Source organism: Equus przewalskii, chromosome 25, assembly GCF_037783145.1.
Source record: "Equus przewalskii isolate Varuska chromosome 25, EquPr2, whole genome shotgun sequence".
Classification (NCBI taxonomy): Eukaryota; Metazoa; Chordata; class Mammalia; order Perissodactyla; family Equidae; genus Equus; species Equus przewalskii.
The window spans coordinates 4655036-4673874 of record NC_091855.1 but is presented as its reverse complement, the minus strand read 5'-3'; the positions used below and the strand labels follow the sequence as shown (position 1 = coordinate 4673874).

At 34.2% G+C, this 18839-nt stretch overlaps 1 protein-coding gene across 1 annotated transcript in view; it reads left to right on the top strand.

Annotated features, from left to right (window-relative positions):
- Positions 1 to 12913, top strand: part of EXOC5 (exocyst complex component 5) — a 50749-nt gene extending 37836 nt beyond the window's left edge. The window contains exons 13-18 of the mRNA XM_070593499.1: positions 1797 to 1905; positions 5324 to 5444; positions 6680 to 6766; positions 9366 to 9474; positions 9667 to 9882; positions 10732 to 12913. Of these exons, the coding sequence (XP_070449600.1) occupies positions 1797 to 1905; positions 5324 to 5444; positions 6680 to 6766; positions 9366 to 9474; positions 9667 to 9882; positions 10732 to 10920 (831 nt within the window). The 3' untranslated portion in view covers positions 10921 to 12913. The remainder of the gene's footprint in view (positions 1 to 1796; positions 1906 to 5323; positions 5445 to 6679; positions 6767 to 9365; positions 9475 to 9666; positions 9883 to 10731) is intronic.
- The last annotated feature ends 5926 nt before the right edge of the window (positions 12914 to 18839 follow it).

The window sequence follows — 18839 nt, the reverse complement described above, 5'->3', positions numbered from 1 at the left end:
GAGCTAACAGCTATGCCAGTCTTCCTCTATTTGGTATGTGGGTCACTGCCACAGCATGGCTGCTAGTGAGTGGTGTAGGTCTGTGCCTGGGAACCAAACCCCGGCCACCGAAGTGTAGTTCACCAAACTTAATCACTAGGCCACAGAGCCAGCCCCTCTAATATAGGCATTTAGTCTTATAAATTTCCCTCTAAGGTACTGCTTTAGCTGCCTACCACAAATTTTGGTATGTTGTGTCTATTTTCATTCAGTTCAAAATATTTTAAAATTTCCCTTGGCCCAAGACTGATTCAGAACTGTGTTACTTCGTTTCCATATATTGGGGGATTTTTTAGATATCTTTCTGTTATTGATTACAGTTTGATTCTGTTGTGGTTAGAGAACATACTTTGTATAATGTAAATCCACTTTAAATTTATTGAGACTTGTGTTTTTAGCCTAGAATGTGATCCATCTTGGTAAATGTTTTGTGTATACTTGAAGAGAATATCCTGATGTTGTTGGATGAAGTATTCTATAAATGTCATTTAGCTCCAGTTGATTGACGATGTTGTTTATGTCTTCCGTGTCCTTTCCAATTTTCTCTCCACCTCTTCTATCAGTTATGCATGGATGTGTGGATGTAAACAGGAGGGAGGTGAAAAATTAAATTTATTCTTTATGGCTTGTTAAGGGCATCTGTTCAGCATCAGTGAGCAAAGAAGGGAGGTGGGGGTTGTGGTAGAGAGACTGATGAAGGGTGAAGGTTGGGGTAGTATTAAGAAGACCAGGAAGGGAACTGAGTAATACCAAATTAGTATTCATAATTAGTGGAGATTTAGGGGATTTAAAGTGGGTTATGCACTTCAACTCCCAGCTGTATGTACCAGATAGTAAGCTTTACTCTGAGAGGGTGCTTGAATGGAGACTACAAATAGGCAATAATCAATTGGTAAATAATATAGGAAGCAGTTATAAAAAGTTGAGAGGTAATTTTCTAACTTTTAGAGAGGGATTTCATTTTCTCGGCATAACTGCTAGTAATTCCTTTACTGAGTGTTTAGCAGCAGCAACATCATTATCAAAATGAATAGTTATTATTGTGAGCTTACTATGTGCCAAACACTGTGCTAAAAATACTTTACATGTATCTTCATATTTTATTGTCACCTTAAGGCTAGGATGTAAGTACGTAGTAATATTATTCCCACCTTACAGATAAAGAAATTGAGGCTTGGAGAGGTTAAATAACATCTCTAGGGTTCACTCAACCAGGAAGTGATGAAGCTGGGATTTGAGCCTGTCATATTTTATAGTGCATCTATTATTCATTTCCCCATCCCCACCACCCGGGAAAATGAAGAATCGTTTTTGTTCTGAATTTTGCCAGAATAGCCTTTGTTTAGTTGGTGGCTCTCAGACGTCTTTGACGATGATCCACAATAAAAAATGCGTTTTACATGGCAGCCTAGTGTACATTTGTTATACGTGTGTGTGTGTGTATTTCATGAAACTGTGTTTTGTTTTACTGTGTACTTTATACTTTATTTTCTATTGGTTCTCTCTTTCTTTCTTGTCACAAACCACTAAGGGATTGCAATCCAGGTCAGAAAACCACTTGTCTGGTATATGTGTATGTACGTGAGAGAGGCTTTGGGGGTGGGGAGGAAGAGGTCTAAGTTATCATTTTGATACCTGAATACTGGTAACTGAATACTGACTGCAAAGTCTTTTACAAAGTTGATAGCTGAAAAAAAATGTTGCCTTTTTTTAAAGGTAGTCTTGAGGAGTAATGTATTTGGTTTTTGTTTTTAAAGCTCTCTGATCCTTCTGATTTACCAAGGAATGCCTTTAGAATTTTTACCATACTTGTGGAATTTTTATGTATTGAGCATATTGATTATGCTTTGGAAACAGGACTTGCTGGTAAGTATATTTATTTGTATTATACTTTGTGTTAAATTCCTTTGATGCTGCTTGGTTGAACTATATACATAATATTGTTTTATATGTATTCCATTCTGTCAAATTTAGTTCAGTGCAATGAATAATGCTTTTTGAGCTTCTGTAATGCAAGAAGCTGTACAAAGACATACTTCTCATATTGCTTACATTGAGCAGGGTAGGGTAAATACATAAGCCACTACAGTGTATGGCAAAATGTAGTATAATGCGAGAAGTTATAAAATGGCAAGGGAGCGGAAATGAAGATGATACAATTCTGCTTGATGCATTTGGGTAATGTAAGGTTTAGAAAGGGAAATACTCCAAAATAAGCTTGGAAAGGAGTAGGTTCATATTAAAATTTTTCTTTTGCTTTTTGTCTTTTGGGTTTACTGGTATTAATAGGATAATAATGACTTCTTCCCTAAATTCCGGTCCCATTGATCCAGTTGCTTCCGTGACCTCTCCACCTGTTCAGGGTGCATCTCAAATTTAACAGATTACAAATGAAACTCTTTTATCTTACACCTGAACCTGTTCTTCTCCCATTCTTCCCATGTCTTTAAAAGGCATTACTATTGACCAGTTATTCAAGCACCAAATCCAGGATTTGCCATATTTCTTCCTTTTTGTCAATCCTGTTAGCCAGTCTACCAGCAAATCTTGACAATATACTTCCAAACATAATTCAAATTCATCTTTTCTCCATCTCCACTGATGCCACCCTAATTTAAACACGTCATCTCTATCTGTCCACTACTAACTGATCTCCCTGTGTACAGTCTTGCCTCTCCAAATTACTCGCTCCATGCAGCAGTAAGTTTAATTATCATTTCTTTGTTTAAGACCATTGTTGGCTTCCTATTACTCTTAGGGGGAAAACAACAACAAACTGAAGGCTTTTGTTCTGGCCTCCTTTCATTGCATTTCCCCTCACTGTCCATGCCACTCTGGCCTTCATTCTTTTTCCTCATTCAGGCTCTTTGTGCTTGGTGTTTCCCCATCCCCCAAATCATTTTCCTTCAGCTCTTCTCATGTCTGGCTTTTCAACCTTCTGATCTCAGCTAAGATGTCACCTTCTCAGAGAGGCCTTTGCTGATCACCCTAGCTAAAGTAGCCCTCCTTTCCCAGCCTATTACTCGTTATTTCATCATTGAATTAACTTTTTTCATAGCACTTATCACAATTAAATTTTCATATGTTAATGTCTGCCTCCTCTCACCAGAATTCATTCATTCAACACATACTTATTAAGTGCCTACTCCTGTACTCATGGAGCTTACATTCTTATGGAAAAGATTGACAAATGACTACAAAGTTTATTGAAGAAAAATAAAATTGAATAAGGGATAGGGAGGACTAATGGGGAGGGGGAATGGGGCATTCTGGGGCAGAGGGCTTTTTTTAAAAAGGATGGTCAGAGGAAGCCTCTCTAAGAGACATATATATGAACCAAAGAGCCAAATGAAGTGAAGGAATAAACTGAATATTTGGAGAAAGTATTTTAAGTAGAGAGAACAGCATGTAAGCTCTTGTGGTAGGAATCTTACCTCTCTTATTCGCCATCATAGTCTAGCACCTATAAAGCACATAGCACATGCTCAAAAAATGTTTATTGACTGCGTATAACATCATTCCATAAAGTTTCTAACATTGAAGCAGAATTAGCCATAATTCAGTAACCTTGTGGTTTATTATTATCGTTTTTTTTTTTACATGGTTGCTCTCATGATGTAGATAAGCATTTATATCCTGCTTTTTTTTGTACTTAATTACAGCAGGTTCTTGACGTCAAGTATTTAACATTTGCCATTTGCAAATGACTTAATGTGGTAATTTGTATTTGGATAATAATACTCACCTCAAAGATGTGCAGATTAAAGAAGATTAAAAAAGTAACATTAATTTGAATCCGTGTGGTATGAAGGATTTGTTAGAATGTTTAGCTAGTATGGAAAGCTAGCATCTTCATTTTAATAGCAGAATTCACAGTTTGGAAGGGCTTAGGAAATTTCTTGATAGGAAGAGAATGTCCCTTATATTCATAAATATTTTCTATGCAGCTATTACTTAGTACTTTTATTATTTCTAATGATTGTATAAAATTCTGTCGTGCATATATATTATAAAGTTGACCGTCCCCTATTATTAGACATCTTAGATCTTTTCAGCAACTTAGTAATATAAATGATGCTACCTTGAACATTATAGAACTTTAAGTGTTTTCCTTATTTTGAACTGTTTTCTTTGGATGATGTCGCAGAAGTGAAACTACGAGATCAAAGTGTGTTACAGATTTTTAGAATTTCTCTATATAAAATGTTTTCCTAAGGGGTTTTTGTCACTAATTTACACTGCTACTGGCATGTGTCACTGTACCAGTTTTTCTGCATGTCATCGAATATTCTTTAAAAACTTTATCAATTTACTGGTTAAAAATGTAAATGTTGCCTTAATTTTCATGTCTTTCATTAATAGCAAGGATTAGTATTTTCTACACATGTATTGACTTTATTTTTTCCTCAAGTTTTTGTTGGAGCCTTTAACTTTCTTAGTAATTAATGATTGTGTCTTTTGTGGGAAAATAAAACACCTTTGTTTTCCATTTTTAAAACCTTGAAAAAACCATCGTCCTATAAAGAACTCTAGGTATTAAACTTTTTATTTTCTCAATTGCTGTGAACAGTTTTCCTAGCCCCTTATGCTTTCTAATTTTAGCTAAAAACATAAACATCTAGGGTTAGAAGGGAGCTTAGAGTTTATTTATCACTCTTTTACAAAAAAGAGGAAACTGAAATCTGGAGAGGTCAGCTATCTTTTGGGGTCAGAATGTGGAGTGGCTTGAACAATATGCTGAAAATCAAGAACTTATTCTGTAGACAGTGAGGAGACTAAATATTTTTGAGCAAATAGTGGAGAGCATAGGGAGTGAAATGTGTAAGTTTAAGTACATTACTGTGGCAACAATATATAGCATAAAAGATAAGGAGATTTGAAACAGAAAACTACTCAGAAAATTATTTTAACTGTTATCAGAGATAATGAGGCCTGGTTATAACCAAAATGATGGAAGTGTATCATGGCTCATGTGAATTATTGAGCATGAGAGTGGGAAAGGAAAGGGGAAGGTATAGTTTGGCATGATTCATTTATTGGTTTATTTTTTCAGTTTATCTCAGCAAATAATGAAGTCTGAGTACATAGTGAAAATTTGGGTATAAAAACTTTGGATGAATTTTCTTAAGTTATTAACAAGCGTAATTTTACTCCTCTATTCATTGCTGTTTTATTAAAATGACACTTTTATGCATGTTGTATATGTAAAACTACATTCTTTTTTTGTTACCAAGTTGAATTTCTTCAAGTATGATTCTAACAAATACATTCTTTCCAATTTTAGGAATTCCTTCTTCAGATTCTAGGAATGCAAATCTATATTTTTTGGATGTTGTGCAACAAGCCAATACTATTTTTCATCTTTTTGACAAGCAGTTTAATGATCACCTTGTGCCACTAATAAGGTTAGTCAAATGCTATGATATTCATTGGTATTTCAATGAGTATTATTACACTCTGCATATCTTGTTAAGTTTTAAAAGTAATACCTTTTCATAAAAAGATCGAACAAGACAGGAGAGTGTGAGAGAAAAAGCAAAAGTCCTTGTCATTTTTCCTTGCCTTCCTGTTTTCTCTTCCTACTGTGGTATTAATTTTGGTTCATTTGAATAGATTGAATCTGTCATAAACCTAAATCTAATGTGAAAGAGGACCTCTAGCTTGTACCCGTTTGTTCTAATATAAAAACATACAACAAAAATTTTATGATATTAATAGAACAGATTTTGATGAGTGAAGTTTGGTTTCTATCTTCCTGTCAAATTTGTGTGAACTTTTAAAGCATGTGAGGATTAAATAAGGTAGTGTATATTTGAACATGCTTTATAAAATTGTATGTGTAGTACAATTTGGGTGTTTTTGACATTTAGATGATATTCAGAAGGCAAATATGACTGTCAAGTTTGAGGGTCTTGTTTTTTTTCTTTTTTAAGATTGGCACCTGAGCTAACAACTGTTGCCAGTCTTCTTTTTTTTTTTTTAATTGCTATTTTCTCCTCAAATCTCCCCAGTACATAGCTGTATGTTCTAGTTGTGGGTCCCTCCAGTTGTGGCATGTGGGATGCCACCTCAACATGGCCTGATGAGCGGTGCCATGTCCAAGCTCAGGATCTGAACCGGCGAAACCCCGGGCCGCCGAAGCAGAGCGAGTGAACTTAACCACTCGGCCACCGGGCTGGCCCCAAGTTTGAGTTTTTTTAACGTAAGAAAGCCAAATACAACTGGATTGGCTCTTAGTCTCCAAATTGTAATTAGTATAATTTACTTTATTGTTAATACTCTAGTGATAGCCTGTGACCTTTCTTACTGTTATACCAGATATTAGATTAAAAAGGAAGCCAAATAATTCCAGAATTTCAAAATCACATGTTTATATTCTTAAGGGATGTCTCCTCAGAGATGAAAGTAACAAATCTTAATCTTCCTCTTCCTTCTCTTTTAACTGGGTATGTTTTCCCAGTCTATTGTGATGAATTGGGCATAGTGAATACTAAATAGTTACTTCTTATGTGCTGCTTATATTTGTGAGCAAATTAAAATAATGTGTGTGTGTATATAACAATACACATATGCATATGAAAAACTTTTAGAGTTGTAAGGGTACTAGTGTGATTTTTTTTCCTATTTAAATATTCAATAGCTCCTCTCCTAAGTTATCTGAATGCCTTCAGAAGAAAAAAGAAATAATTGAACAAATGGAGATGAAACTGGATACTGGCATTGATAGGTAAGTTAGTTTTACTTTTTCTCTTGCCTTTTTTTAAATTGTAAAAACACCATTATAGCAGCATGAAAATGATTTTCAGAAAAGGTCTCTCTTAATTCCATCATCCTGCTGTAATATTTGATTTTATTTTTACATATTGCTTTCATTCTTATTAGACTTTTGTTTGTATTGGATCCCTAAGTTTATTATTTCTGGGAATCAGTATGTTTAGATTTATATTTTAACCACATTCAGGTAAAACCTTTTTTGTAAGTCCCCTCCCCCCTCCATACACACATGCACTTCAAACTCCTTAAAAATGGTATATACGTAGAGGATTTTATTTTCATTTAGAATTTTCAGGCTTATGTCTGAAATGCTTTAAATAAATATACTAATTTTCTAAAGGTAACGTCCATTAAGTGAATGCAAACTCTACATTCAAAAGTTTTTGTAATGTTTATTGTAGTTAATTACCTGTTCATGGTATAGAGCAGTGAATCTCTACCTTTTTTTGAGATATTTATTTATGATATATTTATTAATGATGATAATAGCTACCATTTATCAAGCATTTGCTATGTGCCAGGCACAGTGCCAGGACCTCTACCTGTATTATTTCATCTATTAGGTAGGAAATTCAGTTTCCATTTTACAGATGAGAAAATGGAGGCTTAGAGAAATTAAATAGGTTGCTCAAGATCACACAGTTAATGGTGGTAGAGTTGTGACTCAAATTCTAAAGCCTTTGCTACCAGGTTTGGGCCTGGCTTTTTTATTTATTGTAATTGTACTCTTTTCTATTCAGGAAAGCATCTTTGAATGCAAGTTAGTTACAGTGCTGTTATAAGTATGATAACCTGGAATCCACTCTTAATTTATGAAAAAGTAAATCATTTTTTCTTTATTAGAAGTAACAAACTTGCAACTCACTTCCCAATTTTTCTCACTAAGATAAAGAACTACCATAGAGTATGTGATAATGAGGAAAAAATAAAATTGAAGAATAAAACTGGAAGAAATAAGGATGTTATAGAATTAATTACTGAGACTAGTTTGCTGAAGAATTATATGCTTGGAAAAATTCTAAAAACTGGTCTCTCCCTTTGTTTTTAGTCAGGACCACATGAGATTATACATACACAGAACTTCATTTAATATAATAATAATGCCTACATATACATTATATACATTATAATCATCACTTCAAGAAGTATGTGTTTTCCTAGCCTGTGTCTCTCCTATTAACTTAAATTGTTTCTTCTTGCTTTGCCTTAGAATACCTGAAAATCATATTTGGTAGGTGGGGAGGTTGGATATGTTAAGCCTTCAAAGGTATAAGAAATATATATTTCCTAGTTGCCTTCTTAATATGTATGATAATTTCTTTTCATCTTTTTGTGTAAGCCTTAGTCTTGAAGTCTTTGCATTAGTTGACTAATTGAAGGCACAGTGGTCTGTGGTGGTCTCTTGACTGAACTTCTAATTCTCTTTTATTCATGCACTGTAGGGCCAAGAGGTTAGCTCAGCATTCACCTGCATCCCTGCTGATATTTTCAGACTAGGATGCATCTGTTGTTAGACCAGAACCCCTTTGCCTTTGAAGCTAACATTGTCTTCCCTTACTTATTGCTGTTGTCTCTCAATCATTTATGTCAGTTCCCTACATTTGTTAAGGATTTGGGCATCTGGCTCAATTTTTCTTTTAACCTTAAGTCTTAGGTTATTTCCACTTTCCTGTGTGTGACCCATTCATTTTCTCGGTTATCTCCACTTTAGCTACCTACTCCTGTATCCTGCTACACCCTGTTATCCTTGGTAACAAAAATCTTGACCCTGAATATCCCAGTCAATGCCCATAACCTCCTTCCAACTCCATATACCTGTTTTCTGACCTAAGCAAGAACTGTAGCCCTTAATGTCTTCATCCTTTGCCAATCTACTATCCTTTTCCTAGCTTTACTTTTTATTCATTGTTGTGCTTAGGTTGCTTGGTCCATTTCTTGAAATACTCCCTCATAATTACCCTAAAGTCTGTTTCCTTTAATCGTAGCTGTCTTACAGATCCTAAACTCTGGTTCAGTGCAGTCTCTTTTATTCCCATAACTGGGTTACTGATTGCTTTTGGAAAATATCACATAACTCAAACATTATTGGTGTGTTACAACCCATGCTCTCATTTCTCAGCTGGTTCTTCTCTACCGCATACCCAGCCTCCCACTTGTCCTTAGATTGTGAAACTCATGTGCTTTTCACCTGTTCTTCCAAACTTTGGCCATTCTCTATAAGCCCTCTGTTTTCCTCCCTTCCTAAGCATCCTCTATATATAGTTGTTAAAGACATAAATTAGTGACAGGCTTTTAAGATCTTTAAGATTTCCTTAAAGTATTGAGCAAATGAACTTTGCCCCATGTTTTGAGCAGGAAGCTAATAAAACCAAGAGCTCTTTGATATCAAGACCTAGAATTTACTTTTTCTAAAATCTAAAGAGTACCAATAGTAAAATAGTTTTATGGTGACATGAAGTTAAATAATTTTCATTTAACGTAGTATAAATAATATAAAAGTAAATATACAATAAATTAAATGGATCAAATCTATGGTGTTCTCAATTCTCTAGGACATTAAATTGTATGATGGGACAGATGAAGCATATCTTGGCTGCAGAACAAAAGAAAACAGATTTTAAGCCAGAAGATGAAAACAATGTTTTGATTCAGTATACTAATGTGAGTAAAATGCGTATGCTAGTAAGAATATCTGCTTTGTTACTACTTTTGTTAACATTTTCATTAGTGTATCTTACTGTGCTCTAAGCTTTTTTCTTTTATCCTTAGAGATTAATGAGAAACTGTATGTATTTTCTCCTTAGCTAAGCTGATACACATTTCTTTGTAATAAGTGTAGAAAAAATTTTACAGGCCTGTGTTAAAGTCTGTGCTTATGTAAGAAAACAAGTGGAGAAGATTAAAAATTCCATGGATGGGAAGAACGTAGATACAGTTTTGATGGAACTTGGAGTACGATTTCATCGACTTATTTACGAGCATCTTCAACAGTATTCCTACAGTTGTATGGGTGGCATGTTAGCAATTTGTGATGTAGCTGAATATAGGAAGTGTGCCAAAGACTTCAAGGTATGTATTCACAAATATCAAACTTGCATAGGCTCAAGAACCTAAGTCAGCCCGTTAAAAAATCTATACTGCCTTGTAATCATTAGTGAAAAGTTTATAACTTTTGTTGATATTGTTGTGAGACAGATCTAACATTTCCTAACTGAAGAAGTATTGTTCCAATCATATTTTCAATATTAACACATTTTTGCTTTGTGCTTTATTTTAGACAAGGCCATATTTCAGTTCCACAGTCCAAATGATCTTGTTGACTTTCGTAACTAATGCTGTTTATGTCACACATCAGGAAAATATGTTCTTTCTTCATGTACATCTCTCTGAAATCAATTTTCCTTAAGATTTAAATTATAAGGAGAAGTGCTAAATTAATGATAACTAATTGTAGTCTATAAATGTGTAAGTGATTGTTACTATTGAAGAAAATTGACATTCAAATCTTTTCAAAAAGGTTATAGCAAGTTTATGTAATGTCTGAAATATTTGAGTTTTAACACTTCAGGAGCTTTTAAATATTGTAATACAGTCATGCACTGTATGACATTTCAGTCAATAACAGACTGCACCCTGCAAGATTAGGACCATATAGCCTAGGTGTGTAGTAGGCTATACCATCTAGGTTTGTGTAAGTACGCTCTGTGCTGTTCTCACAACAATGAAATCACCCACTGACGCATTTGTCAGAATGTTATCTCCGTCGATCTCCGTCGTTAAGCAACAAATGACTTTGTATCGAACTCTCCCACATTAGTAAGTCCTGACTAACCGTATGTGAGAATTTACAAACTAATTGTAAGACTAGAAATTGTTTTGTTTCATTGTTATTTTTTTCCTTCTCTTATCTCAATTCAGATTCCACTGGTATTACAGCTTTTTGATACTCTGCATGCACTGTGCAATCTTCTGGTAGTTGCCCCAGATAATTTAAAGCAAGTCTGCTCAGGAGAACAACTTGCTAATCTGGACAAGAACATTCTTCACTCCTTCGTACAACTTCGTGCTGACTATAGATCTGCCCGCCTTGCTCGACATTTCAGCTGAGGTTGAATTTACAAGGGAAAGTGTTGCGCTCCAGCAGGCCTCGGTTGATAGAAAGCACAGGAGATTTCTTATGACACAGCCAACGTTTTATGGAAAAATGACTGTTTGGAAAAACAGCAGCCATACTTACCCTTGAGATTTTATTTGAAATTTGGACACTACTGGCCCTATTTTGCTTTTTCCCCTTAAGTTGAATTTTAATTTCATTCTTGAACTTATAAATTTCAAATTCTGTGAAACTATATATCGCTATTTTCATCCTGGAGAATGTTGGTGTGAGAAGGCAAATGAGGTGTTAGCAGTGTTCCAGTCCATGTTCTTTAACATATTCCATTGGGAAATTTCACCATCCTGTTTTGCATTAATAATGGATAAAATATAGCAAAACTGCTTTTATTATTTATCAATTTGTAATGACCTTTTCAGCACTGGCAATTGTTATTTTAGGTTTTCCTAGAGAACTTTTTCCTCTTTCAAAAGATTAACAATTGAGCATATTTCTGTGGTTGGTTCATTGGATTTTTTCTGAGGTACAACAAAAATACTATTCCAAGAGAAATGTTATAAACTAAAATGATGAAATGTTTTAATGTAGATATTAGGAGTGGATCAGAATACATCTGCTTTCTGGGTAAAAAAGCTTAGGGAAGTTTATTTCTTATTTGGCTAACAGATTTTAAGCCAATGCTAGCAAGAAATTAATAAAACTACCTTATTTTATATTTCACTTAAGATAAGGTGGAGGACCTTAACTAAAGGACCATATTTATTCATTATTTTAATATTATAAGGGAAATTAAAAAGTGAGGTATAGTCTAAATGGTGCATATGAGAAGTATTGACAATGTTTAGCAACAATGCAGTCCTTTTAAGATTTCTATCTTAATGCTAAACTGGAACAAAATGGGATTACTAAACATGCAGGTAGTTTTCTATTTTTAGAGGAATTGGGAATTGGTAGATTCTATATATTCTAAGTCTGGAGATGACCTTTGCAAAGACTACTTGCTTTTCAAATCTATAGTTTTTGCATTATCTTTTTCAAGGCATTTCTGAAGCAGTTCTTACTGATTGTAGTTAATTGAATTGGCTTAATATGGTGACATTATAAATCACTTATAAAATTTTAAACGTCAAGTGGAACTCCATGAACTCTTTAAACTCGCTCTGAGAGCGGATCGTTCCCTGTGTGCGGTCTTCCAGCTTCCACTGTGCTGTTCAGTCTTCTAGGAGCAGATAAACTTTAATGTTCAACTCATTCTTGGCATTTTTTTCCATGTTAAAGGTAGGCTTTTTGGCCTAATTTTGGAAAACTACTTTTAAGAATATGTTTCTGAATGATCCTCAATTTTACCAAAATTTCCAAGTGCGGAGCTAGCTACTGTTTAAGTTACTGTTGACTGAATTTTCTTCATTTTTGGTTTAGCCCAGTGTCATCAAGGTAAACAAGAGAAATGAAGTATGCCAACTTTTATCAAAGCATTTTAGGAAATTGTGGCAGTTTTAGAAGGCTGTCTAGTTTTCTGTTCCTTAGCCAAGGGAGAGCCAGAACAGGTTTTGGCTACTAGAGAAAGTCATATGCTTGTACTATTGCCATTTTAGAAAAAATTCTGATGTGAATTCAGATTATACCTCTGTTACTTAAAGCCAACAATTTTAAAGCAGTAGTTTTACTGGTCATTTGAACTCTTTGTACACAGTGTCAATTTGTAAAAAAAAAAAAAAATGGAAAAAATTTCAAATAAAATATGAGAGAACATTTTAAGACTTCCAAATCAGAGAAATGCTTCAAATTATTTTGTTTGGATTAATTTTTTAAATGTAAACCATATACTTGTTGCTTAGTTATTTTGTTAATTATTATTTCTATGCTTGAGTTCTGTGCAATATTTTTCATTATGTCCATTGACAGAGCAGTGACAAAGAAAACCCGTAAGTGAATACTTAATTTAGAAGTGTTAACGTTAATGCTCAATAAACAGATTCCCTGCGATTGTTTTTTTTTATTTCACTCCATTTTTACTTTTTAAGGATGTCCATGCTGAATCTTATGAATTATTTTTTATTTAAATGTTTAAGATGTTCCTTATTTTTCATAGCATAGGTCTTCTCACTTTTTTTAACAGAAAAATAGTTGACTAAGATTAGAAATTTAGCCTAAACAGATTGTCTTTCTCTAAGAAAAACAAAACATTGTATAAAGCAATATGCATTCTTTGCATTCTTTGTATTCCAATTTTTTAAGTATTTTTCATATGTATGGCCACTACAAAATTTTGCCCAGAATTTATGGCTCAGAAGAGATGATCAGTAAGTAAAATGGTTTTTCATGTGCACATGGTAAAATTTTAGATACTCATAATGGAACTTTGTGTATTACTAATTTTAGCCTACATTTGAATAAGGAGAATCTTTATAATTTTCTGCAGTTCCATATAAGGTAACATGCAATATTTAGGTAATGTTTTGAAGTTGAAAATATGCTCTAAAACACTCCAGATTATTTTTCTAAAACTTGATATATTATGTTTGCATAAAATGGTACAGAAAGTGAAATACAGAACACAGGTTTTAGAAGGAAGTCTGGCTTCTGTTAGTTATGGTATTGAAAATGACAGTCAACCAGAGTAAATGAATAGTCTTTATAAAGAATTATTAAGTAACAGCTGGGTGGATCATTAGACAGTTGACTGACTGTTCCAAGACCATTATCAGCCTCATTTTGAGTATCATCATGGTTGCAAGTCCTTAGCACCTTCCTTGTTTTAAAAAGAGCTGCTAAGTAGGTTAAATCTGTGATACATTTTAGACCATTTTCTTTCCCCTTTCACTTTAAATATTTTGCTATCTGAATATCAGCTTTCTGGCTTACAGTGAAATAATTTAATTATCAGCCAATAGATTGCTTCAAAGTAGGGAATTTACTTTCTGAAAATGCCTTTTTCTCATCTATGATGGTGAATATTTACATGTATCCAGATAAAGAAATTTTGGTTCCTGAAATGCCACGAAACCCCTTAAGGTGGTCATGTTTATAAGATAGTGACAAGGCGTGCTTAAACTGTCAGAGTAGCGAGGTTCGCTCCATGAATAATTTGTTAGTGACTTCAAAAAGCTCACATTCTAGGAGTTTAACTTTTTTTTTTAATGCAAAAATATTCTGCATATTACCCATATCTTGCCCATTGACTCAGAAGTGTGAGATGTTTTCTAGAAGCATACTGAATTCTCCTGATTTCTGATGGAGAACTTGACATACAAAGCATTCTGTGCTTCCATCTAATTAGTTTAGCTGTATTCAGTTCCTGTAGTACTTCTCTCTGCTTGAGAGTCTGTCCTGAAGTACATTGTATACTTTGGAGAAAAAGTCCAGTCCATATTGTTAGAGTAAATAATTTTACATAAAGTAAAAACTGCAATTTTTAAATTGTGATGCATAATAAAGATAAGTCTGGCCACATTTATTGACTTAAGTCCCATGCACTATGCTAAGCCCTTTGCATACATTATCTCAGTTGATTCCAAAGCAGCCCTAGGAGTTGGGTACTATTGTCTCCATTTGACAGATGAGGCACTAAGGCACGAAAAGGTTAGTAAGTAGACCTGCTCAAAGTTTATAGCTAGTAAAAGGCCTGGATTGAAGCCTGTATCTTTCTTGCTCACTCTTTATGTTCTGTACACTGTTCTCCTTATGTAACATTAAATAGGTCTTTTAGTTTGATAGGTTCAATAGTTTTGCTTAATCTCATTTTCTTTTCATCTAGTGTTGGTTCTCATTGTAGTGTTTAGATTATGAAGTTGATATACAGGGTCAGTATCTAATTTACTGTTGGATTTTTTTTAATGTGTGCAATGTGTGGTCATACTCTTAAATTTGTTTTTTAAAATTTTATAAGTGGTCATGAAATTTTAATTGAATATTAAGTGTGTACCTAAAAGAAATCTTTTCATCGAAAAGTTCTCCTTAGTGAGTATTATTTTACATAATCATAAAACTGTTTCTGCTTAATAATTTTTAAAGTAGAAAGAGTCCAGGTATTTTGTACCATGTTTTTTAACATGGGAGTAAATGACAACTCTACCTTGGAAGATATGAGGAAATCAGTATTTCTACCTTAAAAAATAGACTATTTCAATGTCATAAGTTTGCCAATCTGTTAATTATTTGGTGCTTTTAAATGGCTAATGCGAGAGTGAAAATGTACTCAGTGTATTAGCAATAGTCATTTTCATGTAATCAAAAATGCCTGTTTAATCTTTTAAAAATTGCCTTAACTCTTAACTTTTATTCCTACCACTGATCAGTCTTTTCTCTTTCCAAATATAGGGGAGAAACATCCCCTCAATTGTATATGGGAGAGAAACCCGACACATTAGAGAGTAAGAATTTTAATTGGTGATTTGGAGCAGCTAGGGTGATAACGCTGGGCTTAACAAGATTGATATTTTTAAACAAGGCCCTGTATACATTAAGATTATTATTTGAGAGATAACAGTAAACTTCAGTTCTTGGGATTAATATCACTTTTTGGGGGAGAGACAAATAAATACACTTGCTCGTTTTCTAAATGGTTTAGAAGATTGTAGTCGGCCTCACCATACAAAGCCAATTTAAATACGAATATATCACATGATACTCCAAATAGCAAACAACCTCAGAGGAAAGTCATTTATTCAGAACGCATAGATTTGCACTAGACAGCAGTGATGCATTACAAATATATAATTATTTGCACTAATATTTGAGCAGGTGGAATGGATTAGAACATGGTCAACATTATGCTGCTGATAACATGTATTTTTCTATATTAATATGTACTGTGCAACATGTATTAAAATTGTCAATAATTCATTTTAGCCAAGATACTAATATTTATGTTACTGTGTTGATGGGACAGTATCCAACTGAGCCGCTTTTAATTTCAAAGTCTGAAACCGGAATTGTTTACTTTCAAAAACCACTTAAATTACTTTCTAATCACTGGAAGATCGGTAAAACAGAGAATTACCGGTGACTGATGACTTAATAGGAAGAAGAATGGGGGGCTAAGAACAGGGGTAGGAATCTGGAATGAATCGGTTAAGTTTCATTATAGCTCAGATGAGTGACTTTCTTTTGTTTTGACCATTGGCAATCTTAAATGAAGGAAAATGTCTTGTCCCTTCCAGAGTGTCTTTATATTCATGAATTCTGAAGATTGGTCAGAACCAACTCCAAGGAATTAATCTCCAATGGTGGACTTGCAAATATTTAAGATTAAACTTTGCGAGGTAGGAAGCCTTCTTGATGCCCATGTAATTTTAAATAGGCAGGTGCCTTTGAATGAAGCCCTTCCTTTTTACCTGCCTATTATTTTAATCTTTATACTGTGAGTGAATTTGGTTCCTTTGAACTCTGGCACTTTGCTGTGGCCGTTTTATCAAACTTGCAGCTTTTTGCTACAGAGAATATTATCCAAATAGAATCTGGACAGTGCTGACCTAAAGAAAACTGTGAAACTACCTCTAAGTATATTGTTTGCAAATGCTTTGTGCTATTTAGAGGATTCACATGAAATTATGTGGAAATACTTTATAAGGAATAGTTCTAAGTGCCTCTATATTAGGATTCTCTGGTAGAATGTATTTTCAATTTTTGCCACAAGAGGGAGAAGTTATTTTTATAGTAATACCTATATTTTTGTTTGGTTTAAAAAATAGGACTCACATAGCTTCTCTCTACTGAACAGCACCTATGAACATATGCCTATCCTAACTAATAGAAAGAGTAGTGTGTGTTTAAATAAGATTTTGAAAGTCATGTGTGAGAAAAACTTCTAGGTGAATTAATGATACAAAAGTAAAGCAGTTTTGAAGAACATGCATGTGCATGGTGGACCCAGGAATTGGACAGAGTTTATCGTAATTAAAATTACCGTTGTTAGAGTTACACATCATTGAATTGCTTTATCAGCTCTTTAAGAATAATAAGACTCTATTGATTAGTTTTCTGCATTATGCTTTTTAAAGAAAACTTTGAAATAATCTCAAACTTACGTGAAGGTTGTAAATACTGTACAAATAAAGTTTCTCCACTTTGAGAGTAAGTTGCTGTCATAAGGCCCCATCACCCTCCAGTACTTTTGTATTCCCAAAAAGAAAGGATTCTTCTATGTAACCACAGCACAGCCATCAAAATCAGGAAGTGAACACTGATACATTGCTCCCGTCTAATCCTCAAGCCCCATTCAAGTTTTACCTATTGTCCCAATAAAGTTTTATAAGAATTTAGTTCAAAATCGTGTGTTGTCTTAGGTTGTAGCATCTCTCATTTCTTTCACTCTGGGACAGTTCCTCAGTCCTGAGTTTTGCTGTGCACAGCGCTTTTGTAGATTATAGGCCAGTTATTTTGTAAAATGTCCCTAAATTTAACTATATCTGTTTCCTCATGATTAGATGCCAATTGCGCTTTTCTGGCAGGGATATTATAGGAGCGATTGTGTTCTCATTGCATCTGGGTAGTGCACAATTCCAGTTTGCCCCATTTCTGATGGCATTTATTTTGATCAGTTGCTTAATGTACTACCTATCAGGCTTCTCCACTGTAAAATTACTGTTTTTCCCTTTGAAATATTTTGTGGGGTGGTAGTTTGAAGTTATGTATGTATCCTGTTCCTGACCAAAATTTCAGTGTATTAAGGTCAGAATGGATTTATGATTTTCTAGTCAGTGGATTATGATGTTAGTAATTTTGAATTTCAAATTGTCCCACATTGGGCCAGTGGGAACCCCTTCAAGTTGGCTCCTGTGTTCTTTTGACATGTTGCCATCATTTTTTAAGCACTTTCTTACTTTTGGGCATACAGGATTTTCCAAACTCATCTTGTACTTGCCATGCCCCAGCTCTGGAATCACCTATTTATCTACCTTTTAGTGGCAATTGGTCTTTAGGAACCACGATTTGTATGTGTGATGTGCTTATTACAATTGGGATGTCACTGCCCCCACTCTTTCTCAGTGGACATTGCTAGGGAATTTTATGAGTGTATGTGCACACACACGTATATCTTTTAAATTTACGTACAACACTCTCCCTCTCCTATGTGACAACCTTCTCACCCCAGTTGAGCTCCAACACCCCATATAGGGTTTCTGTCCTCCCCTACTCGTGAGAAGAGCTTCCTAACCCCACTCAGCCACCAAAGCTTTGGCTTTGGGACAGAGTTGGGGGAATGAAAATGGTCATTACAGAAAACATGTAAAGATTTTAAAATTCTAAATAAAAGTTACTCATAATTTCATCACTCAGAACTATATTTTGATGTGTTTTCTTTTACTGTAGTGAGCAAATTAGTAAAGCTGAATTGAGAAGGGTAAAGTGATTATGCCAAAAACACAGAATTTCATTTTGAAGGAATTAAATTTGAAATACATACCATATGTTTTTCTATAATATCTCCTTGCTGTTATGAGTAGTTGCTAATTAATGATAGAGTACCTCAGAGAAACTGTGTGAATGGAAATCTGACCATTAGGGACTGAATACCAATAGAATATTTTTGCTAATAAAGTTCAAAGGAAAAATTATCATAAAATTGTTTTGTAGGGCAAAAAATAAAAATATATTTAAATAAGATAGACTTTATGTGCGAAAGGAGTCTGTATCTAGGATGGATTTAAAACTTAATGTGTAATAGAGTCTATACATGAGCAAATTACTCAACTCTCAGTTTCCCTGTTAGGGCTCTATGATCGCTGCTAGGAATAAAGTTCTACAATTCTAAATGCAAGAAAATGCAGGCATTCTATTATGGGCTTATTGTGATGTCAGAAGTAGATTACCTCGAGAAGTTATGTCTGAGCCCACCTGGGAATATCTGAGAGCCGAAGCATCTCCTAGTGCTGCCAGCATACAATGACCATATACCTGTCATTAAGAG